The sequence below is a fragment of the Silurus aristotelis genome (assembly GCF_946808225.1).
Source record: "Silurus aristotelis genome assembly, chromosome: 8".
Classification (NCBI taxonomy): domain Eukaryota; kingdom Metazoa; phylum Chordata; class Actinopteri; order Siluriformes; family Siluridae; genus Silurus; species Silurus aristotelis.
In genome coordinates, this window is record NC_139581.1 from 5,968,621 (window position 1) to 5,995,328 (window position 26,708).

Here is a 26,708-nt window from a genome sequence, read left to right on the forward strand (position 1 = left end):
TTGAAAGAGAAGTGTGTATTGTACAAGCAAAAAAAAAAAGTGTTGTGTTTTATTATTATTTTTATTTTTTTCCTGCACCCCCTTTAATACCAGGGGTTTGAGGGACAGTGAAATGCCACTTCTAATTCTCAACATAGGAGATGTCCAGGTTCTTACATGGTTCTGAAAGGCACTTGTACACGAGTCCTTATTTGCTGTTATAATAACCTCCACTCTTCTACGAAGATGTTCCTCTAGACGTTTGAGAGTGATGTGGAGTTTTGTGTTCTTTCAGCCATAAGGACATTAGTAAAGTCAGGTACTGATGTAGATGAGGTGAGGACTCCTGGGGTGCAGTCAGGATATACATTCAATAGGGTTAAGCTATTCCCAAAGCTATTCAATAGGGTTAAGATTAAATGCGGGGAGGGGGTGGGGTGGTATACATCCTATACAAGTATATGCCTTTACTCTGGTAACATAGTAGCTCATTGGTTAAGGCTCTGGATTACTGATCAGAAGGTCGGGCTTTTGGGCCCTTGAGCAAGGCCCTTAACAATCTTTGCTCCAGGGGTGCTGTATCATAGCTGTTCCAGATCCTAACATCACTAGGATACGTGAAGAACATTTTTGGAGAAGAACCACATACAGTAAGGCTGAAAAAGTCATTCTTGTATTGGTGTTCCAATACATTTATCCTTATAGTGTATATATCTGTAGATAGTAACAGAAGGCAACCATTTAATGTAGATGTATATGAGAGATATAGACTTCACATAGATAGGGTATGGTGAATAAGGATTTAAATAACCAAGTGTAATCTGTCTGGGGAATAAAACAGTGTGTTGCGACATCCCTTTCCTAAACTCTTCCCTCTATATTATTTGTAGATTCGCAGAGAACTCTTGTCGGTTTGCATAATTCAAAGTAACACTGAATTATTTAAAAGGTAATGTTGACAGCAGCGCGTAGCCGTTACGGATGGCGCGGCATCGGAACGTAAAAAAAAATCTCACGGGTACCAGAGTTCACATTAAGGTGCGTATTTTGCATGACTGATTTCCAATTCACACATCTCATTTTGCCCAGATGTCAAATTCGAGGAAGGAGAAACCGAGCACACCGTGGAAGTCGAGATCCTGTACGACGGCGTGCGCGAAATGAGAGAAGCGTTCACGGTCCACCTGAAACCAGATGAGAACATGGTGGCTGAGATTCAGGTGCTCAGTGAACATTTGACACAATCTGCACTTGATTTTCGGTTAAGGAATGTCATTTAAAGCTTGGAAGCACAAGATCTTCTGCACATAAATAGATAAAGAAAAACGAGAAATTTCTTGGTCTCCTACTCAAAAAACTGACCAGATGCAGTGCAAATATTAACCCTATTTTGATATTTTATATTAGACATCTAATATGTAAAGTATTTACCTTGATAGTGGATTTATTATTTTGTATTATTATTATTATTATTTTATCATTGCACATTCTGCATCCTGAGGTTTTTTTATGGCTTTTCAACCACAGCAAGCTGCCAACACATTTTATTGATTAAAAAATAACATACAATGCCTTTGTATCAGCTTTAATGCTTTTCAATGCTGTTGAACATCTGCAATAAACAGTGTATTGTGATTTTGCCTAGTGAGGAATGCTCCCGGATTAACGCTATTTTTGTACCTGGAATAACATTCGGAAAAATATTCAGCATTAGCAAACATCTCATTCATATACGATATATTTATATCAATATATCATCAGCAGAGATGGGTGGAATTACAAATACTCATCAATGGCAGCGAATTCTGCGAGCTAACCGTTTCAGTTCGGTTGGTTACAGCAGTCAAGTCAAGTTTATTTCTATTGCGCTTATCACATTGTCTTAAAGTAGCTTTACAGAATTTAAGAATTTAAGAAAATGATGTGTATTTACCCCTGATGAGCAGCCATGGCGACTGTGGGAAGGAAAAACTCCCCTAACTGACATGAGGAAGAAACCTTGAGAGAAACCAGACTCAGGAACACCCATCTTTATTTGGGTGATATCAAGAGTTTGATTATAAATCTTAAAACAATACAGAACAATAGAGAACTAACATGAGCACCAGAATGTATCATTATGAGTAATGTTCTTTCTACAGTCTTATCCGGTCAGTTGACGCTATGGAACCAGGAGCTACTGAGCAACTCATAAAATAGCTCCCCACATACTTCCTAAATTTCCATTCAATTGGAGAAAACTGTTCTACATCAACAGCCGAAAGATCCATGAAATTACTGAGCAACTCAAGAACTTTGACTGTAATCAATATCAACAGTCTACTATAATGGTTTAGAAACACAGGTTGCATTTAATCACTCATCACTGCACACATTAACAAAGATGAAGCTGTAATAAATAGACTTTAATGAAAACTTCTTCTGGGTGCCACTGAGAGTCTGGTTCATCTCAAGATTTTTCCTCAGGGAGTTTTTTTCCTTACCACAGTCATCACTGGCTCACTCATTAGGGACAAACTTACAATTATAAGGAACAAACTTGTACATTCTTTGAGCTGCTTCAAGACAATGTCTATTGTCCAAAATGCAATACAAATAAAAATTATTAAAAACTAATCCGGATATGTTTTAGAACACTTAGAGCAGTAATTTGTGATTGGGGGAATGGGATAAAAAAAAGGGATACAAAAATTGCATTGTCAAAAAAGCTACTGCCTTTCGTATATAAGATGAATATACTGTAAGTCACAATTATGTTTTTTTACTTAAAAATTTAATCAGGTTGCATTAAAAACAAGATGCTGCTGCAAGTGACTGTATAAAAGTCATTGTTTTTGAGGAAAAGTAGATCACCGTTGTTTGCTTCTGATGCTTCTGAATGTTGTTGCAGAAACTTCAATCTAGAAATCTGTTAAACCAGGAGTACGCCTTACTTGTTTTGCCTACTATAAGCTGAGAAACCATGAAAACCCTCTTTCCTGATCAGAACGACGTAACCTTGTAGCTTTAAGCATTGCACAAATGTTCTCTTTACTTAATAAAAAAATAGATACTGTTGTTGCTGTAAAAACAATACTGACCTCATTACTACATCGTGTAGCTTGAACTATTGGTCAGAGCTGCTGTTTTAAAATAATGAAAACTTGTCAGGAACTTTGTGCTTAATAGCTCTTGTTGCGCTTCTATAGATGATCAAAGCTATCATCTACATCGAAGAAGGAAACAGCATGGCAGATGTGACGTTCCCGTCTTTGCCAGTGGTCATATCGCTCCTGCATTACGATGACTTCGGCAGTTCCTCAGAGAGCCGACCACCTGCTGGATACCCGGTCATCTGTGTCACAGTGTGTATTGAATTCTACACCACACGTGTTTTGCTGTGTATTGAATTCTGTTTCTGTGTAAATGCAAATCCGTTTCACTACCCCATCATTTGTGCGGATCTTACTGTGTGCTCATCAGTGTAATTTCGTATCACACTCGTCCTTGTCACGGCGTCGCTCTTGATTTCATGACAGCTGCCAGTTAGTATTATTTTGTCTGCCTTGTTATCTATGTATAATCTTGTACAACTGTCATCTGTCACAGTGTGTCACTCATACTACCTTGTCATCAGTCTTACTACATACGCTGTCATACTGTATCACCCTCAGCATCTGGTTTCCTGTATGACCTTTACCATGTCGTCTGTGTCACTGGGCGTACACTGTAAAACTGTACATCTCACTCACCAACATGTCATCTGCATTAATGTATAGTCACTCTCACTACCCCATCATCTGGGTTACTATACATCACTCTCACTACCCCAGTCATCTGGTTTACTATACATTTACTCTCACTACCCCGTCATCTGGGTTACTATATACAACACTCACGACTCTGTCATCTCTTTAATGCATGTCACTCTCACTACCCCATCATCTCTTTAATGTATGTCACTCTCACTACCCCGTCATCTGGGTTTCTATACATCACTCTCACTACTCCGTCATCTGGGTTACTATACATCACTCTCACTACTCCGTCATCTGGGTTTCTATACATCACTCTCACTACTCCGTCATCTGGGTTTCTATACATCACTCTCACTACTCCGTCATCTGGGTTTCTATACATCACTCTCACTACCCCATCATCTGGGTTACTATACATCACTCTCACTACCCGTCATCTGGTTTACTATACATCACTCTCACGACCCCGTCATATGGGTTTCTATACATCACTCTCACTACCCCGTCATCTGGGTTTCTATACATCACTCTCACTACCCAGTCATCTGGGTTACTATACATCACTCCCACTACCCCGTCATCTGGGTTTCTATACATCACTCTCACTACTCCGTCATCTGGGTTACTATACATCACTCTCACTACTCCGTCATCTGGGTTTCTATACTTCACTCTCACTACCTCGTCATCTGGGTTACTATACATCACTCTCACTACCTCGTCATCTGGGTTACTATACATCACTCTCACTACCCCGTCATCTGGGTTACTATACATCACTCTTACTACTATTTATTACTGTCACTACCCTGTCATCTGGGTTACTAGTAGAATTGTAGTAGAATTGCCTTTATTTCATATACATTACAGCACAGTGAAATGGTTTTTTTCACATATCCCAGTTTGTTTAAACCCGGGTTCAGAGCGCAGGATCAGCCATGATACGACGCCCCTGGAGCACAGAGGGTTAAGGGTCTTGCTCAAGGGCCCTAGAGTGGCAGCTTGGCAAACGGGGCTTGAACCCCCCGACTTTTCAATCAGTATCCCAGAGAATGGGATAGAGCGTGGAATACTGAGCCTCTATCCAGAGCTACCACTCCACGATTATGGTGATACAGTACTATATACTGTATCACTCTCATCATCCCGTCATCTGGGTTACTATATATTTACCACTCTCACTACCTCGTCATCTGGATTACTGTATACTGTTTCACTCTCACTTCCCGTCATCTGGGTTACTAAATTCTGTATCATTCTCACTTCAACGACATCTGAATTACTAAATACCATATCGCTCTCATTACCCAGTCATCTGAGTTGCAATATATTACTCCAACTACCATCATCTGGGTTACTGTATAACTCACTATTACTCTGACACTGAACGTGACTCTTGCTACATTATCAGTATCCCTCTCATTCTCAATTCTATCATCTGTTTCACAATGTGTCACAATCCTCTTTACACTACTTCAAAATTAGATAAAAAAAAAAAAAAAACAGTTTTATGTTAAAGCTGCATAATTGTGGGTGTTATTGCAGTGACACACTCAGTTTCCTTTTTTATCGCGTTATTCGCCCCGATTTAATTTCTGGTTTCTCCTGGCCTGTTTATCCCTCTGTCGGATTACTAAAGTCCATTTTCATGTCAAAACCTACATTAGATTTGTCCTCTCTTTATTTTTCGCGTTCTTTCTTTCATTTTCTTCATCTTTTTTTTTTTTTACGGTAATGGAGTTACATTGATATTCTAAGGATCGATATTGGATAAATGTCGACCTGAAGAATCCAATCTAATCTAATTTGTCATATTTGACATTTTGCCATTCTATCCAATCCGCTAATGACTAATCAACAGTGTATATTGTGTAGCCCGGTGAGAGTCGTTATTTCTATTTACAGCTCATTATCTGCTTCCAGACAACAAAGCAGCAGTTTTATGGGTTTTTATTTTTCCTTCCAGCGTGACAGACCATAAGTTTGGCATTAGACACTCGCGCTATTAAAGTATCTCCCTTTCAATTATCTTTCATCCCCAGAAACTTTACTCTTTTGTAAATTCTAAAAGTATCTCGTCTCATCTTGTCTATTTTGTTGAATCTTCACAGGCCTGCGATCCGAAGTACGCAGACTTCGAGCGTACCAGCTTCATCTGTAAAAGCGAGCACATCAACAACACGCTGACGCGTTACCGCTGGCTCGTCAGCGCCCCCGCAGGACCCAACGGTGTCACCAGTCCTATGAGGGAGGTGGACTTCAATACCTTCTTTACCTCGTCCAAACGCATCACTCTGGACTCGGTGTATTTCCAGGCGGGCTCGCGAGTTCAGTGCGCAGCCCGGGCCGTGAACTCAAATGGAGACGAGGGGCTCGAGCTCAGCAGCGCCATCGTCTCGATCAGTGTGGAGGAGGGTGAGGGCATAATAATAAACTTTATTACACACACAAAACATAATAGGAATCAAAACTAAATCGTAGTGTTGGCGGTTTTTAATTTTGGAAATGCTTTCTTACTGGAAGTTCATAAAAATGGTTAAGATTTTTTATATAATATCCTACATTCCTTTATCCTTGAATGCAGTTCGAGGTAAATCCATGGTAAAAATGTTGCTTCTGAAACCTTTATTCACAATGTGGGTATTGGTTCTCTTCTGTAGAATCCTTTCCGTCTATGATTAGGTTTAATCTGTATCTGGGAATCCAGCCCAGAAAAATCCCACTGTTTGTGTGTTACACCACTTAGACCATCGATGTGGCTCTCGACAAAAGATCCAGTATTTGAGCTCTTTAATATGCCAATAAACAAATCGATTTCAGCAATTAAGCTGAATTAAATCATTGGCACAGCTGTATGTGCTTTCGGTTGATTGAGTGGAAGCTGATTGTCTTCCGATTGTTGTGCAAGGTCTCTGCCAACCTCGTGTGATGGGCGCTGTCGGAGCTGAGCCTTTCTCTGCCAAGCTGCGCTACACCGGGCCAGACGACCCACATCATCCAAATCTTATTAAGCTCACCGTCACCATGCCGCACATAGACGGTAAGGAAAATCCACTCAATACAGTCGATTCTGATTGTTACAGAAAAATGATCACTATATTCTGATCATTCTGGTTAGAATTCAAATCTTACTTGTTACTCACCTTTCCAGGCTCCACACACCAATAGCAAACCCCTGCTTGACCAAAAACCCAGTTTTACTCACTCATTCGAATTTGCAATGTTTTCCTATAGTAACAAATTCTGTGGCAAATACTCCAAATTTCTTTCTTTTCGGCTTCTCCCGTTAGGGGTCGCCACAGCGGATCCTCCGCACGTTTGATTTGGCACATGTTTTACGCTGGATGCCCTTCCTAATGCAACCCTCCCCAATTTATCCGGGCTTGGGACCGGCACTAAGAGTGGCTGGGGATGGTTCCCTGACCGGGAATCGAACCCGGGTCGCAGCCGTGGGAGCGCTGCATCTTAACCACTAGACCACCAGGGGTGCAAATACTCCAAATAAATAGATTAAATGAAAATGTGTTATTTCGCATTTTTGGAAGGAGTCATCAGTGTCAAAAGAAAAGCTGTACCTTATTTTTCCTGACAGGGTAAAGTCTTCAAAACAGATGATACCTCAGTAAGATGACTCAATTAAGCAAAAATCCTATTAACTGTAAGATTGGACTGTAAGTCACAGCATATTGCGAGATCCAAAGCAATTAAAAGATACAGTAACTATAATTGGGTAGAAAGTATGACATGCCACTTTATCGATTTTAACATATTTTTCGACAAAATGAGGTCGATTGATTGGTGAAAATGACATACCAAAAGATTAAAACACTGCTGGAATTTTCTGTTAGAGGGAAATAATGAATACATATGCAATAGTTATTTTTTTTTAATCTTACATTCTAGCTGTATGTAGTGTATGGATTGTAGCTGGTGCACATTATTTTAATTTTTATTGTTGCAGTTAATTGTAATTACACATTTAATATAAACTGCAAAACGCTTGAAAATGGAGAGTAAAGAATGTGCGCATCAGTTTTACACTAAAAAGCAACTGATACTGTAGGAAAGTGCTGATTTCAGTAAACCTTTCAGATAACCTTCTGTAAATGCACAAAAGTATGTGGATGATGACCATAAGATTCGTGTATATATATATATATATATATATATATATATATATATATATATATATATATATATATACAGTGAGGAAAATAAGTATTCGAACACCCTGCTATTTTGCAAGTTCTCCCACTTAGAAATCATGGAGGGGTCTGAAATTGTCATCGTAGGTGCATGTCCACTGTGAGAGACATAATCTAAAAAAAAAAATCCAGAAATCAAAATGTATGATTTTTTTAACTATTTATTTGTATGATACAGCTGCAAATAAGTATTTGAACACCTGAGAAAGTCAATGTTAATATTTGGAACAGCAGCCTTTGTTTGCAATTACAGAGGTCAAACGTTTCCTGTAGTTTTTCACCAGGTTTGCACACACTGCAGGAGGGATTTTGGCCCACTCCTCCACACAGATCTTCTCTAGATCAGTCAGGTTTCTGGCCTGTCACTAAGAAACAAGGAGTTTGAGCTCCCTCCAAAGATTCTCTATTGGGTTTAGGTCTGGAGACTGGCTAGGCCACGCCAGGACCTTGAGATGCTTCTTACAGAGCCACTCCTTGGTTATCCTGGCTGTGTGCTTCGGGTCATTGTCATGTTGGAAGACCCAGCCTCGACCCATCTTCAATGCTCTAACTGAGGGAAGGAGGTTGTTCCTCAAAATCTCGCAATACATGGCCCCGGTCATCCTCTCCTTAATACAGTGCAGTCGCCCTGTCCCATGTGCAGAAAAACACCCCCAAAGCATGATGCTACCACCCCCATGCTTCACAGTAGGGATGGTGTTCTTGGGATGGTACTCATCATTCTTCTTCCTCCAAACACGTTTAGTGAAATTATGACCCAAAAGTTATAATTTGGTCTTATCTGACCACATGACTTTCTCTTATGACTCCTCTGGATCATCCAAATGGTCATTGGCAAACTTAAGACGTGCCTGGACATGTGCTGGTTTAAGCAGGGGAACCTTCCGTGCCATGCATGATTTCAAACCATGACGTCTTAGTGTATTACCAACAGTAACTTTGGAAACGGTGGTCCCAGCTCTTTTTAGGTCATCGACCAGCTCCTCCCATGTAGTTCTGGGCTGATTTCTCACCTTCCTTAGGATCATTGAGACCCCACGAGGTGAGATCTTGCATGGAGCCCCAGTCCGAGGGAGATTGACAGTCATGTTTAGCTTCTTCCATTTTCGAATGATTGCTCCAACAGTGGACCTTTTTTCACCAAGCTGCTTGGCAATTTCCCCGTAGCCCTTTCCAGCCTTGTGGAGGTGTACAATTCTGTCTTTAGTGTCTTTGGACAGCTCTTTGGTCTTGGCCATGTTAGTAGTTGGATTCTTACTGATTGTATGGGGTGGACAGGTGTCTTTATGCAGCTAACGACCTCAAACAGGTGCATCTAATTTAGGATAATAAATGTAGTGGGGGTGGACATTTTAAAGGCAGACTAACAGGTCTTTGAGGGTCAGAATTCTAGCTGATAGACAGGTGTTCAAATACTTTTTTGCAGCTGTATCATACAAATAAATAGTTTAAAAATCATATATTGTGATTTCTGGATTTTTTTTTTTAGATTATGTCTCTCACAGTGGACATGCACCTACGATGACAATTTCAGACCCCTCCATGATTTCTAAGTGGGAGAACTTGCAAAATAGCAGGGTGTTCAAATACTTATTTTCCTCACTGTATATATATATATATTTATTTATTTTATTTTTTTTATTTTTTTTATACTATCTCCTATAATAGCCTCCACTCTTCTGGGAAGTTGTTCCACTAGATTTTTGAGTGTGATTGTGGAGATGTGTGTGAGATGTATTTAGCCATAAAGGTGTTAGTCAGGTACCAATGTAGGTGAGGTGACTAGGCCTGGGGAGCAGTATGTTAAGTTATATACTGCTATACAAGCTGCACATTGGCTAAATATATGCAGTTTTTGTTTCCATAGTATTGTCCCTTAAGAAGATCTACTAAAATGGATGCTGAAATGTGAGGGGTGTACTCATTTTTGTGCGATACTGTAAATTATGGAGTGTATGTGGGCATTGTCATGCTGAAACAGGTTTCAAGTGAAGGGACAATGCAATGTCCAAAGACATCCCATACAATTGTGTGCCTCCAACTTTGTGGTAACAGTTTGGCGGTTGGGGAAGAACCACATTCTGTATACCTGGAGAAGTCCCATATAGTGTATGACAAAAGAGGAGGTGTTTGAGAAATCGTTCCATGAAAAACTGCATGTAAAACAGAAGAGAATTTGGTTTACCCATAAAATGTAGACAGTTTGTTATTCAACTTATGTGAACTTCTCTCCCTTTGTGTATTGTGATAAAGTGCAACCCAAAGCCAGCTTTAACTTTTCTCCAGCAGAAGTAAGCCAGGGTGATTTGCTATGATTTTCAAATAAGCCTTTAATCCTGAAAACATTTCGACTCGCACCTCAAAAAAACGTGTTTATCAGAGCGGTTTATCAGCTAAGCATATAATGTTGAATCCATTTGAATCATTTTGTTTTTTGTCCTGTCACCTTGCTTTATCACTGTATATGCACTTTGGCAACATTTCTGTTTCTCTTTGCAAAATACAATATATTGTTTTAGTCAGTATTTTATATAATGAATGTGACCTCGTGTTCAATTTGCTACGTCACTGATCTTACGAGTATAAACGTCTGTGTTATAGGTATGCTCCCTGTGGTCTCCACCCGTCCTCTCTCCAACTTCGAGCTGACACTCAGTCCGGACGGCACACGGGTGGGAAATCATCGCTGCTCCAACCTGTTGGACTACAGTGAGGTCCGTACACGGCACGGGTTCATCACCGACGCCACCCGTAACCCGGAGGCCATCGGAGGCATGGCGCCATACCAATATAGCACCGCTTTAAGAGGGGAAAGCACGCTACGCTTCTACAGAAACCTTCACCTGGAGGCCTGCCTGTGGGAATTTGTCAGTTATTATGATATGTCTGAGCTCCTTAGTGATTGTGGAGGGTCAATAGGGACAGATGGGCAGGTGAGTGAGGACCCCACTCTCTTTTCCCCTTCCTTCAATATGTGAATAAAATAAACTGCAAATCATGTAATATAATAATATAAGCAAAATTATCTCTTGATCTCTGTTTATACTGGATATGTGCATCTCCAACACTGAAACCGATGCGATTCGTATCTAGAAGTTGCATAGCCAACGATCTGATACATTAAAGATACATATTTAGCAGCTTGCGATGCGATACAATTCACTCCGATTGTTATGCTTTTATAGTTCGCTATTATTTCTTTGGTTCAGACAGACAGTAAACCAGAAAAAAAACAAATGTTCTTTTAGTGTTCTGTCCCCCAGGAAGACGCAGCTCTACCTCTGCCATGTTAATCTGTATTCTGTGTGACTCTCAGGACACGTCTCGGTCGCCGTAGTGTTGATGCGTCATGTTCACGTATAGTAGCAGCAGTGGCGGTGAGAAAACACGCTCGAGAAACAGTTTAGTGAGGAGAATCCAATCCGCATAATAATAAATAATGAAAGTTTAGAGCGTCCACTAATAATTCTAGTGTATATTGTATATAAAAAGGTTTTTACCTATGTGAATGTTAAAAACGGTGTATCGTAGTACAAATCCGATGCACACTTTTTTGAATTAATGCATCACTTCTTTAACTTTTATATAAATCGGTGACTCTTACCATCCCTACTGTATATACAGTTGTCCATATAGTGTAGTTCTAATGAAGCAACCGCATAATATCTTTAATAATCCATAAGATCACATCTGTCTATCAATCTCTATCACACCACCCTTGTATTTTCCACCTGTACTCTGACAGGTGGCAAGTCTTGATGCCACGGTATTTTTTCTCAACCTGTATATTTTTTTTTTTCCTCGCAGTCTCTATAAAAAGAATATACACATACTATAATATACAGTATGTACACAGTACAATGTATAAATACAATAAGGGAAGAAAAAAGTACACATTGCAGGTAGTATTTCACACAGGTGGTATTGCATGTATTGCAGGTTTTAGGAATAACATTAACTGTGGGGGAAAATGTTGGTATTTGTATATGACGTATCTTAAAAAAAAAAAAATTGGCGATTAGCTCTATAGACATCGCTATTTATATATGAAGTTAAAGCTTATATTATTAAGCCTGAATGTCTCTGGAGTGTAGCACTTTAAATAGAGGTCTGGTGTGACAATGTGCCAATTAAATACACCACTCATGATGTGGTATAATAATGAAAAATCATTTATTAATCTATTAAGTGCTTTATCTGAATTCCAGAGTTTACCCTGAACCCCACTGGTGTGAGACGGGATGGGAATAGACCCTAAATGGTCTTTTTAATACTTCAGTCCATTTGCGGGTATTATACACAGACGTATTTAAGAGAGGACAGGAGAATCCAAAGGAGAGAAATGCAAACCAGAGATGTTATGAGGTGGCAGGTGATATCTGCTGCACCACCATGCAACACAATGAGGGGAGGTGGGGGGGGGGGGGGTCACAATGCTTATTTTACCAGCAGTGACTTCCCAGTCGTCCCACAAGCCCTGCTGTTTGCTTTTCTCTGCAAACGGTAATTCACCCTTTGCTCATAAATGGACTTTAGGAATGTTTTTCTGCACTCTTTTGTTTTATGGCTGTATGGTGGCCCCTTAAATCGCTCTTCACACTGGGTACATGCATGCCTTCACCGGCCCGCCTTTGAGCTCACCATGGAAACGGCGCCTAATTCTTCTCTACGCAGTTAATTAATGGAGACGAGTGTCATAAAGGGATGGCTGAGTGCAAAGGCCAGGTTGTGTTATCATAGACCTCATGGCACCTATTTTTCTGCTAGCGGTGCCTCCATCTGCTTAATAAGTACCGCAGACTACCCCTGTGCAAATGAGTGGTTCTGGAGCTGCTCTATATATATTATGCGCTAATTATTTTCACAATACGGGCTTTTGCTTTGCTGAGATTTCAGAAGGGATTCCAAATGCCAACGATCAGACGGTGTCCCGTTTTCTGTCCGCCATCGGCAGTCTGTGTTTGCATTTTAAATACTATAATTTGGAGATTTTTGTCTGAATAAATCGGCTTTAATCATCATGGAATCACCAGTGGAGAAAATCATGTCATATAAGCACATTATATAGCTAAATAATCTTTCTTTATATCTTTTGCATATGAAGAAATCTCATTTCATGATATATTATTATTTGGCAGATGCCCTTATCCTGGGCAGCAATTGAGTGTTAAGGGCCATGCTCAAGGGCCCAGCAGTGGCAGTTTGGTCTTGCTGGGATTTGAACTTGTGACCTTCTGATTCAGATTTTAGTGTTTTAACCATTAACAACTACACACAATAATAAAAAAAAAAAATTACCTTTTATTGTTATTACAGTTACACAGACTGTATCCAATTTTTTGATACACCATAAGCAACAATTTTAAATAATATCTAAATTTTTATTGTCAAGTTAATCTTCAAAGCACTGAAATTAATAATCTAAACTTGGCATTAATTTGGCTAAATTGGTATCTGCCTTACTAATCTACCTATAGATCAACACTATATTTCCAAAAGTATTGGGTCACCCAATGAAGAGTTGGATTAACAGGCCACCTAGTGGTGGAGGTGGAGAATTTGCTCTACACATGTACACCTCTCCTACAAAATAGATAAAGTACAAATCATGTGCAATATAGGGACATAATCTTTAATCTCTCCTCAATGTAGGTGCTGAACCTGGTGCAGTCGTATGTGACGTTGCGTGTGCCCCTGCACGTTTCCTATGTGTTCCACTCTCCGGTGGGTGCTGGAGGCTGGCAGCACTTCGACCTGCAATCCGAGCTGAGGCTCACCTTTGTGTACGATACGGCCATCCTGTGGAGAGACGGAATCGGAAGCCCACCCGAGGCCGAGCTTCAAGGTATAATCAATATAAATGTATTGTTTTTAGTTAGATCAACTTGAGTCAGTTGGACAAGAATCATCAAAACTCTCGTATTGACCCGTGTGAACAAAAGGGGAAAAAAACAACCCTGTCCTATCAAGGAAAAAAATGTGTTTATTTTTTGCTTGTCGTCTCTTTTCAGGAGCACTCTATCCCACCAGCATGCGCATTAACGAACAAGGACGCTTGGTGGTTAACTTCCGCACAGAAGCTCGCTTCAAGGGGCTGTTTGTGACGTCGCACCCTGGTGAGTAGAACATCTGGGAGATCAGATTACACTCATTAAATTAGGAGTGGTGCATTAGATATGCATGGCAGTCTGGATTTACCCTTTAGATGTCACTAGCCGCTGAATTCTGAAGTCAAAGTCAAAGATCTGTTGGTTCTTCCTTCCTTTTAACATAATTTGTTTTTATTTTTTGGAGGCAAAGAAAATCTAGAAATAGATTAAAGGAAAGTTGCATAAAAATGTTTATTTTTTAAGATTTTTTTTTATCTTGCCTAGGCATCTTTTCTATAAAGGTTGTGTTGGGTAAGGCATCAGTATGTCTGCCTAAAGATGTTTACATCCTTGTGCAATTTCTGTGCAGTGAGCATCAGGATCAAGTTGTTGGATAGCTCTGTGCGACGTGTAGCTCCTAATCCGATAGCGGCTGTCAGAGGCGCTCCTGCTGGAATCTTTGAAAGTAGTTGGAAAAGTAGTAGAAAAGTAGTTTTCTTAGGTTTTTTTTTTACACTTTTCAGAGTAATCAGACTTTGCTTTTTATCTTAGATTTTGAAATAGATTTCGGTGTAAAATTCTGGAAAGGTTTTGTCATTATGTTTAGGAACTTTCCCACGCTGATACACAAATTTCCTCACAAGAGTTGCATTGAAACGGAGTCCGCTATTCACTATTGTTATACACATTTGTTTGTTATAAACATGACACAAACTGGTCGTGGGGTGGGGGGTATAGCGGGCATCCATTTACATTCAGCACAATAGAAGATTCCAGACTGATTCACTATAGCAGGAATCCATGAAAGCATTAAGGCACTCACATGTTCATGCATCTATATTCTCTCTGTCTCACACACCAGCCTCCCCTCTGACCTCCATGATTATGTGCATGGATCACCCTGGGCTGACCTTTAACCTCAGTCTGGTGAGGACCGAGCCCACCTACAACCAGCCCACGCAGCAGTGGACGTTTGTCTCTGACTTTGCGGTCAGTATTTACTCTTCTCTTCCTCTCTCACAAGCTTACAGCGGTACCACACAGTTAATAATGCGGTCGGCAATTCGAAATAAGCACAACTTGAGCACTGCAATTTTCAAAATATTGCTACATGAATTAGTTTTTAATCATGTCTGGGCATTTTCTTGTGTGTCCAAATGAATTCATTTTCTTTCTATTGTACATTGAAATGTAAAGGTATCAAAATCCAATATTTTTCTTCCTAATGCCTAATACTAGATTATAGCTTTAAATACAAAAAAGGTTAGATTTATACTTTAAGTTAACATTTTTTTTTATACCTCATGTCCCTTTGATTTTGACTGAAATGATATGATGCTTTTAGACACAATGAACACCAATTCCCACTTATTATTCCATTATATGGCATTTTAAGGTATGAATCATGATAAAACGAGATAATTGTTCTATTCCTATATTTATTGATTTGAAAATGTTTTTGCACAGGTGAGGGATTATTCTGGTACCTACACGGTGAAGCTGTTGCCCTGTACTGCCCCTTCCAATCTGGAGTACACCCTGCCTCCGGTGTGCAACCCCCGAGGGCCCATCACGTTTGACCTCGATATCCGCTTCCAACAGGTCTTTTAATCTCACTACCCTGCTATGATCAGTGGCAACACACTTACTGTCACTCTGCCTGTAGTTCAGATCTAGCCCAAAGGAATGTGTTTTATAATAATAATAATAATAATAATAATAATAGAGGCTCCACACCACAGTTTATCATGAAGACGGACCATTCGAAGCATATGGTGGTTGGTTTAGGTTTTGTCTGATTGCTGAGTGAACCAGCACAATTATACAACCAGGATTCCAAAAAAGTTGGGACATCGTGTAAAATGTAATTAAAAACAAAATGCAATCCTCTCTGGGCCTAAGCTCATTTAAAATGTAATGAGACAAAGCGAAAACGATCATGGTCTGAAGAATCTAAATTTAAATCTTTTTGGAAACCATGGACATCACATCCTCCGGACTAAAGAGGAAAGGGACCGTCTGGCTTTTCTGTGCTCAGTTGAAACAGTCACATCTCTGATGGTATGGAAGATTTAGAGCAACAAATTTTTCCACTGAGAAAACGTCTTTTTTAGGGAAGGCCTTACAATGCTATCTGCGTATATGTGTGTGTGTGTGTGTGTGTGTGTGTGTGTGTTATATATATATATATATATATATATATATATATATATATATATATATATATATATATATATAATAAAAAATTTACAGTACATGTACAAAACTGTGTATTTACTTTCTTTTTGCGTGTGTGTGTGTGTGTGTGTGTGTGTGTGTGTGTGTGTAGGTGAGTGACCCTGTAGCTGCAGAATTCAGCCTGAACACACAGATGCTGCTGCTCTCAAAGAGGACTTTGTGGTTGTCTGACGGGTCCATGGGGTTCGGCCAAGAGAGCGACACTGCATTCACTGAGGGTATAAATCTGCACCATATCTCACCTTTAGCTAGTTATATCCACAGATCTAAACCCACCTCCACACGCATAAATCAAGTGCCGGAATGCATTTCGCCATTTTTTTTTTCTCTTTCTTGAAAAATCAAGAGTTACAGTATAATGCAGATGGAATAAAAATGGACAGGATGGAATTAAGTAGCGAGAGTGAACCATGAGCTGGATTTCATCCGCATTTGTAGTGGTAATCAAAGTTATTTATTTCAGATTGATAGCATAATATGTCCGTTTTTCTCGAACTACTCAGATTATGAATAAAAATAACAAACAATACAATCCTGAACAATGACATATACATTATATGACCGCAGCTGATTATTGAATCATATGATTTTTATTCAGTCATGATATGAAGCATTGCTTGTCCTAAACAGATTTATTGTCAAGTTACTGATTTATATTAGATTTTAACCTCACATTTAACATCACCATCACCACCACACAATGGAACAAGTGGACTGCACTTATTCTACCCATGATGCTTAACAAAACCCATCTACAAGATTTTGAAGAGAAGCAGCTCAGTCACTATAGGAGAAGTCTGTATGTAACACATATACACTGACCAGGCTTGACATTATAACATTATAATCGGTGACGTGAATAACACATTATCTCTTAGAATGTGGGATATATAAGTCAGCACATCCTCAAAGTTGACGTGTTAGAAGCAAGAAAAAATGGCAAGTGTAAGGATTTGAGTTTGAGAGTCGAATTGTGACGTCTAGACGACTGGGTCAGAGCATCTCCAAAACTGCAGCTCTTGTGGGATGTTTCTGGTCTGAGAGGTCAGTATCTATCAAAAGTGCTCCAAGGAAGGAACAGTGGTGAACCAGTGATAGGGTCATGGGCGGCAGAGGCTCACTGATACACGTGGGGAGCGAAGGCTGGTCCATGTGGTCCGATCCAACAGACGAGCTCCTGTAGTTTAAATTGCTGAAGAAGATAATTCTGTTAATGTTCGACGGGTCAGAACTGTTTTAGCAGCAACACAATATTAAGCAGGTGGTCATAATGTTGTTCCTGATTGGTGTAACCTGATGCTTCCTGAGTATTTTCTTTTTAAGAATGTATCATCCTGATTAAATATATTCTAGATTATAAATATACCCATATAATAAATTATAGGTATTTAATATCCTGACTGTCAATTCCTCCAGAGTAATTATGTTCATGGTATTAATTGTTTTGAGTTTGTATCCTCCTGAATATCTGTTGTCTTGAGTATTTATCATCTTGTGCATTTATCATCTTGCGTAATTGCAGTCATGGGTATTTATCATCCTGACTATTTATTTAAGTGTTTATTCGCCTTGAATATTTAGTATTAATCTGTATTTAGTCTCCTTGATTACTTATTCCCTCTGAATATTTATTCTCCTTGAGTAATTGGGTTCCTTGAGTATTTACTCCTTTTGAGTATTTTTCACCCTGAGTATTTGTTCTCTGGAGTATTTATTGTGTTGAGAATGTATTGTCTTAAGTATTTATTCCCTTTATTTATGCAGATAAAGATTTCTCAAAATAGATCAGTCCCATTTACAGAGAACATGTAACTACCAAATAATGTTTCCTGTTCACTTTCGTTAAGCATGTCACCGATTTGTGTTTATTTATCTGTTCTGGCAGGTGACATAATCTACGGCCGTGTCATGGTGGATCCTGTGCAGAACCTCGGCGACTCCTTCATCTGCAACATCGAGAAGGTGTTCCTGTGTACGGGGGCAGACGGCTATGTGCCAAAGTACAACCCCGACAACTATGAGTATGGCTGTTTAGCAGATGCTGCGTCCCTCCTCTACAGGTTCAAGATCATTGTAAGCATTTTCGCTCTGCTCTTAGCGTCTAAATGCTTTAAATGATGACTAGCGCCTCGTTAGTGCCACGGCGATGTTTAATCCTCTAATCGGATTACTCAGGAGGTGTGAGTTAAGTTGTAATAGGGGCGGCTTGGACAGAAGTGCTGACTGCGAGGCAACATATAGTTCTGAACATACTGTTCCAGCAAGACGATTCCCCTGTTGCACAAAACCAGCTTCATAAAGTTACATGGGTTGGAAGTTCTTGAGTGGCCTGCTATACACCTTTTGAGATGAATTGGAGCACTAACTGCACCCCCCAGGCCTTCTTATTCTTATTTCATCTACATCACACCCTTGTGTCTGAATCTCACACAAATCTCATTAAGTACACTGTAGAATCTTGAGGAACATCTTCCCAGAAGAGTGGAAGTTATTATATAAGCTAATGGAGACTAACTGCCGAGTGTGATTACTCAAAAGGCACATAGAAATCAGGTGTCCATCTTTTTTCCATATAGCGTAGATTAGTTTTACCAATCTTCCAATATTTCAGAGACTCTTTGTATGGTAGGTGATGTTCATTGTAATGAAAATGGACATTAAATATGCAAACACAACTGTCTTCACAAGTGTCCAAGCTAAGTCAAAGAGAAATCTTTATAGCAAAAAAAAACTAAACAAAAAAATCTCTTTGTTTACAGGACAAAGCTCAACCAGAGACTCAGGCTCAAGCATTCGGGAGCGTTAGCTTCAACGCTCTCCTGGCTGTTGATGACCCCGAAGCTTTGTCTTTAGTGAGGCAGACAGGCTCAGACGGCTTTCGGTTGGACTCCAAGCCATTGTTTCAGGTAAGTCAATGCTACAGCAAGACTTTTTGTGTCATATTCAGACAAGCATACAAGGAACAAACAAGGATATTGTAGTACAGCATGTCAAAAAGATGCTTTTCTGTACTTTTGTTGACACATTGTGCTTCTGGTCATGTAAAATGTAAAAAAGGAAAAAATATCAACCATCGAATATAACCTAACAATGTGTAGTTAGCTATTTTTAAAATGTTTGATTAGCTATTAACTACCATGTTTGTAACTGATTAATTCTTAGCTAATAGGCAAATCTTTGCTAATGAAAGTTAATGTGTGAACTTGCTAATATGCTGGTTGACAAAGAAACTAGCAGGTAGTTAACTATTTGTGTTTACCAATGAAACTATTATACTTTAATATGTTTAATAGATAATCAGAACATCCAAGCATCTCATAATGTTCCATACAAAAACCTAGCTGGATTAAACAAACATTATATTTTAGCTTCAATTCAATACGGCTTTATTTTGTATAGTGTTTTTAACAGTGAACATCGTCCCAAAAGCGGCTTTACAGAGATAAATAGGATATGTAGTTGGAATGTATAAGTTTTATGCCTATTAGTTTGTTTCTTACAAGTTTTTCCCCAGTGAGTGAACCAGTGGTGGCTGTGGCTTTGAGAAGAACCAGACTCGAAGGGGAACCCATCCTCATCTGGGTGGCACCAAATGTCCCTTCATTACATATCCATCAGTGTTGAGATGTGGTGTTCAGTGACGAAACACTTCGATGCATAACTGTTTATGCAACCTGCGGTTTAAGCCATTTTAATGTTGTTGATCAGTAGCTGAAGCAGTTATAACTGATGGGTTTGTACTGTATTTAATACCTAGTAAATGGTTAACTAAAATAATAGTCTGTGTGAGGAGGTGTTTGTTAGTTTTGCTAGCTAGTTAGCAAACCTTCTCTTAATTTGGTGATCAACTCAAACTGAGCTACTCAAAAACTATGAGATTTGAACTTTAATTAACATGAACAGTCTCCTATAATGGTTCAGGACCACAGGTTGCATTTAAGCAGGTATCACTGCACACCTGAATGATGGAACTATAACGAATAGACGTGGTGCCACACAGATAACGATGGGTTCCCTTTCAAATCTGGTTCCTTTCATGGTTTCTTCCTTATACCATCTCAGAAAGTTTTTCCCTTGTCACTTTCTTCCTCATTGGGGTTAAATGAACCTACAAATTAAAAATGTATACCCTACTATTCTCTTTAAAGCTGTTTTGGGACAATGTCCATTGGGTTACCGCTAACTAGTACCACTTGCCTTTTAACCAACCATTAATGTAATCAATGAAAATCGCTTCACTAATGTTGTCTTTGTGTCTTCTAGGTATCTGCAGGAAGAGAGTGGTACATCCACACCATATACACCGTCCGCTCCAGAGACAACGCCAACCGAGGCATCGGGAAAAGGAGTTTGGAGTACCACCACATGACTCGACACCACTCCTCACGTCCCAGAAGGTCTGTTTCAGCTCCAGCCCTTACCGAGGAGATCGGCGAGGAGAACGAGAGAGGAACCAACATCCTCCACGTGGCTCTGGAGCGCAGCAGCCAGCACCAGCCCCGGCCCAAAGTTAACATCCAGAACGTCGTGGTTACCACAGGGTCCAAACCGAATGGCATGGAGGACTATTACCTACTAACGATTGTAGGAGTTCTGGTGGGTCTTGTCCTGACTGTCGTTCTCTCTGTACTCGTGTTTTTTTTGGTGCGCTCGAGGAAAGACAAGGAGAAACTCGCAGAGCCCACGAAGGCCTCCTGCAGCACTGAGCCCATGATGGTGCACGGCTTCGACAGTAACGACAATAACGACAGCTCTGAGGTGTGAGCGCTCGGTGGGACTATGTGGGTTTTTTTTGTTGTTGTTTTTTGTTTTTTTGTGCAAGTGATTCTTATTTAACTACTAAGACTTTGCGATTCAAAGGGACTTTTGAAGAGTTGGACCGACTTGCACAATCTTAGAGATGAGGTCAGCTGAGGTCATGTGACACACTGGAGTCTGTGATGGAGGTCTTGGCGCTCGGATACTGGCGCGCTTCAGGAGTTGGCGAAAACAAAGAACTCTGGAAACACTTATTTTTGCTGTTTCACAATTCGAAAAGGAAAACATGAAGCCAGGATTTATCAAAAACACGGCATTCAGACCATGCTGTTCTTTTTACTCAACCTTGTCATCATTATTATTACATTCAGAGGTGCTAGAAGCTTCCTGGCTAAGGAGCTAAAGAGTGTTTGTCGTTTTTGTTTATATTTTCATTACTGTTTTAGTCTATCAAATGTTTCACAATGACTTTTTAACTTTGCTATCACATTATATTATTCGATCACATCCTCGCACACCATTTTCATCCTAATTGTTTTTTGTTTTTTTTTACATTTTCCTACACAAATGCAGTAAATTTCAACCCCACCCAATTGTTTAATTATTTACTATAAATTGTGTAAAGAAAAACATGTATTATAATGTAAATTCATACGACAATGATTTCTTGTCATGTCTTGGTCCCTGACTTGCATTGAATCCAGCATAATATTCGATTCATAAGCACGCATCCCAAATGCTATGCTATATGGACATGTGACTTCTGAACATCCCATTCTACATTTAGTTCCTATTTGCTGTTATAATTTCCTCCACTCTTCTAGGAAGATAGATTTTGAGGAGCGATTGTGAAGATTTGTGCTTGTTCAGCTACAAGGGGGTTAGTAAAGTCAGGTACTGATGTAGGTGAGGTGAGGAGACCTGGGCTGCAGTCAAAGTATCTCTTCATCCCAAACATATTCAATAGGTCAGAGCTCTAAAGCAGTGTGTGTGTGTATATATATATATATATATATATATATATATATATATATATATATATATATATATATATATATATATATATATATATATATATATATACACACACACACACACACACACACTATATTGGCAAAAGTATTGGGACACCTGGTCATATGTACGGTATATGATTTTTGAGCAATGCATTCAACCTTTAGTCCCAATTTTCTCTTAAATTCCCACCATTTTTCTGGAAAGATGTTCACTAGATTTTGGAGTGTGCTTATGGATATTTGTGTTCATCAGCCACAACGGTGTTACGAAAGGCAGGTACTGATGTAGGTGAGGTGAGGAGACCTGGGGTGCAGTCAGCGTTCACATTCATCCCAAAGGTGTTCAGTAGGGATGAGATCAGAGCACTATAGCAGACCATTCAAGATCTTTATTTCCTTCAAGGAGCTCACTTTGTGCAGGGGCATTGCCATGCTGGAACAGGTTTTGGGTTTGGAAAAGAACCACATATAGCAGGAAAGGTCATGTGATCCAATACTTTTGAAAATAGTTTATCTTCATGGACCTGGCTTAGTCCTTGGGGCATTGTCATGCTGGAACAGGTTTGGGTCTTTTAGTTTAAATAAAGGGTTACTTTAATGCTACCACATCCAAAGACATAATTTTATAGTGTGCCTCCAAACAAATACTTTTGTCCATATACAGGAAGTGTATTTCTAAATGCTATTTCTATGCTGTAATTGGTAAATAATCAACCACGGGTTTGTAGAGTTGTAGACGAGTGGCTTGTCACTCACCCAGACTAGATGAAATTTAAATTGATCCAATTTAGACTGTTCTAGCATTCACGGAGCGGGCTTGGACGATTCTGGCTAATGTTAGCGTTAGGTAAATGCTCTAATACATTAATGCTAGGGGGTCACGACACTGGCTACAGCTCACAGTTTAGAGACTGTTGTGTTTTTGGCTTTCGTTATTGACGCACTGAAATCAGTAAGTGGACTAATTTTGGATTCCAGTGAAACTGCCTTGTTGGTTCACTCTGAATGTATTACATGTATGAAAGTGTGCATTTCGATGACTATTTATTTATTACCAGGTAGTCAGCACTGAGTTTGCGGAAAATCCTTCGTCTCACTTCACAGCCTCGTTAACATTTATTTGTTTCGTTCCTGCCATCCGAACAGAGAACCTTCTGGAAAATGACAGAAATTAGCACGTTTTTTTAATTATTTTTTTTATTCTATGCAATTTCATGGTTTGTTTGTCTATATATATATATATATATATATATATATATATATATATATATATATATATATATATATATATATATATATATGTGTATATATATATATATATATATATATATATATATATATATATATATATATATATATATATATATATATATATATATATAGATGCATATATATCGACAATCTATATATATAGTGCTGGTACTTTTTATCCACCTTTGTTTTCATGTTGTTCACTGGTTTTCCTGGATGCCCTTCACAAACAGGTGAATCTTCTCAACGGTCAGTGTTGGATGGATGTATGCAATTATGATTTACAAACACTGTATTTGTTCTATTAAAAAAAAAAAAAAAAAGGAGAAATTACAGTGTGTTCCTTTTAATAACTTCGGTAACTATTTGCTTGTTTAAGAGAAAAAAAGTATACCCTCCCCCTTGATCCTTTTACTTCAAATGATGGATATGATATAGGGCTCGTATAGCATTCGTAACGGGAAAAGCATAGCTCCAATAGCTAGTAGTAGAAGAAGACAATAATAAATAATTTATGGTTTTGGTGTTTATGCATTTATTCTATTGATCTGCTTTTGCTACTAATATTCCACGAGGAAAACGCTCTATAAATAAGCTGCAGATGTAATAGATTAATCAATCTGGCATCCCATTTCCTTTTACACTACATTGGGTGAATATAGAATGTATGGGGCAGATGCTAACAATTAAACAAATACTAACAATTATTTTTTGGGGTAAAATGTAGACGCACTCAAATCTAAAAAAACTAAAAAAAAAGTTTGCTTTTTTTACACTTTCAAGCCTGACGTTTTTTTATTCTACATTAAGGACATACAAGTAAAATTCCATCCTGCTCTACCACTAAGATCTGATCCTAATTACACTACAGTGTCAACCTTCAATATTTTAACAAGTGATAAGTTTGATTAAAATAATATAAAAATATTTTGAGGGCAGAAAATTTGACGTTCTCAGGCGTTTTCAACATGTGCATAACAGATCTCACGATTGAAAGAGTTTTAGTTTTATCACACTCCAACCCTCAGAGTATAGATAATTTACAGTACAGTAGAGTGTGGTACAGCATGGAAATGAGGTGATCAGAACTCTGGAACATGAAGGAAGATCATGATGTAAACTACAGTGATTTTTAATGACATACAATCAGAAAAACGATAATTTTAGGTCCCAAAAAACACCAATACCCTTACTATTTATTTAAGTGAAAAAACTGACGTTCTCAGATGTTTATCAAAATCAACATGTGCTTTACAGATACCAAGAAAGACACAGCAGTGTGCTTAGTTTTGGTCAGTCACACTCCAAATCTTAGTTATACCTAATATAGTATATTTACAGTAAACTTTCTTTCGGCTTCTCCCATTAGGGGGCGCCACAGCGGATCATCTGCATGTTTGATTTGGCACATGTTTTTATGCCGGATGCCCTTCCTAATGCAACCTTCCCCATTTATCCGGGCTTGGGACCGCACTAAGATTGGCTGGGGTTGGTTCCCTGACCGGGGATCGAACCCGGGCCGCAGCGGTGAGAGCGCCGCATCCTAACCGCTAGACCACCAGGGGACATAATATAGTATATATATATTTACAGTACAGTATGTATATGATGGGATCAGATCTTGGCTCAGGAGCTTAATGAGATGTTAGTAGGTACACTACAATTTCAAAGTTGATGTCAATGCATATTATGACTGGTTTTTAGGACAACAAAAATCGGATTGTAACCAAAGACACACTAAATCACTTAATCAAGACTGACAAGAATGACACAATGGCGCACTTAGTTTTGTTTAATCACACTATTTACAGTGCAGTAGAGTATGGAAATGAGAACCTCAGATGAGAAACATGATGGTACATGAAGTACAGTGATTGCAACCAAAGTCATACCATGTGTTAAGACGATCAGAAAATGAGCACATTTCAGCCTCCTAAAAACACAAAGGTGAACCCCCTACCATTTTTTGGGTGAAAATTTTGACGCTCAGATTGTCCCAAAATTCAGCCTACGCATTTAGCAACCCAGTAAATGCATTTCTTAAAACAATGTGTACAAACAGCACAATATATTGGATTTCTTGAGAAAAGTCTTTAAAAAAGTAAGTATTTGTGTAAATGAGCAGCTCATTCTCATCAGAATGTAAAGTCACTTTTGTCATTGTTCACAAACAAAATCATTCAAAAAATTCTAAAGCATGAAAGATCATAAGTGCAATAATTTTTTTTTTTTACATTTTATGTCAAAATTCACATCATTCATATGATATGAGTTTGGTCACAATCAGAAAACGCTCATTTATTTAGCAAAATCCAGATTAAGTTTTGCTCTCGCACTCCAAACCTAAATTATAGTAAAGTCTATTTACATTACAGTAGAGTGGAGTACAGTATGGACATGAGGAAAACAGAACTCAGCTCTGAAGCATAATGGGAAATCACTAAGTGACCTTCACACATGCTATGACTAATTTTTGTTAAAAAAAACAAACAAACAAAAAAAAAAAATAACACAAATGCCCCTGACAGCTTTACAGGGTGAAGAGTTTACTGTTCTCAGATATTTATTTAATTCAGCCTGTGTGTTTCAGTGTTACATCAAGAATAACACTGTAGTGCAATTCATCAAGTTTATTTACACTTCAAACCTGAGTTCTCAGCTCAAAGGCAAGAAAAGATGTTGACTGATTATTGTGACTTTCTTAACACATAGTAGGACTTTGATTACAATGAGAAAAACATAACCCATTACCATTTTTGGTGAAGAATTTGATGTTCTCTGATGTTAACCGAAATCAGATTTTGCACAAGAATTGTGACACAGAGCAAAACAAAGTGCACTGCTGTCTCACAACAAACCAGAGTTTTCATCTTTTTTATTTACACTACAGTAGAGTGAAGTACGGTATGGAAATAATTATTTATTTATTAATTATTTATTTATGTCTGTACTTTGAGAGTCACAGCTGGAACCAAATTCCTTGGCCAAAAATCCTGATTCTGATATATACCTTACACATGGTTTTAAGAAGGTAGCCAAGGAACTAAGGTAAGTGCTGATAAAGTGAAGGCAGCCCATACAGTATATAATACATGAGTAGCATCCACTGTGGGTTTAACATTCTAGCTGCCCTTTAGAAAAAGAGGTACACACTTTAAAAAAATAAATAAATAAAATAAAGGTTTTTAACTGGTTTATATTTCTTTAACATCCATAGAGCTTTACACTCAATAATCTCATATGAAGCAGTTCAGTAGATGGACTCAATAGACTGGAACAAAACTTATTGCATGAGAATTGAATCAAAGCACATACATCTGTGTTCAAATATATAGCAGGACCTCAGTAACCTGATGAATCAATGTTATTAGTAGTGGTGATATTTCTACATTGCAAATAATTTACTAGTGAATTTGTTAGTGTAATAGAAAAAAC

At 38.7% G+C, this 26,708-nt stretch overlaps 1 protein-coding gene across 1 annotated transcript in view; it reads left to right on the top strand.

The window, feature by feature from the left end:
* Positions 1-22,020, top strand: part of frem2b (FRAS1 related extracellular matrix 2b) — a 138,743-nt gene extending 116,723 nt beyond the window's left edge. The window contains exons 12-24 of the mRNA XM_083547710.1: positions 1,069-1,199; positions 3,168-3,323; positions 5,828-6,131; positions 6,625-6,756; positions 10,523-10,854; positions 13,574-13,766; positions 13,933-14,037; positions 14,873-15,000; positions 15,478-15,612; positions 16,340-16,466; positions 18,134-18,321; positions 19,008-19,154; positions 20,512-22,020. Of these exons, the coding sequence (XP_083403836.1) occupies positions 1,069-1,199; positions 3,168-3,323; positions 5,828-6,131; positions 6,625-6,756; positions 10,523-10,854; positions 13,574-13,766; positions 13,933-14,037; positions 14,873-15,000; positions 15,478-15,612; positions 16,340-16,466; positions 18,134-18,321; positions 19,008-19,154; positions 20,512-21,012 (2,579 nt within the window). The 3' untranslated portion in view covers positions 21,013-22,020. The remainder of the gene's footprint in view (positions 1-1,068; positions 1,200-3,167; positions 3,324-5,827; positions 6,132-6,624; positions 6,757-10,522; positions 10,855-13,573; positions 13,767-13,932; positions 14,038-14,872; positions 15,001-15,477; positions 15,613-16,339; positions 16,467-18,133; positions 18,322-19,007; positions 19,155-20,511) is intronic.
* The last annotated feature ends 4,688 nt before the right edge of the window (positions 22,021-26,708 follow it).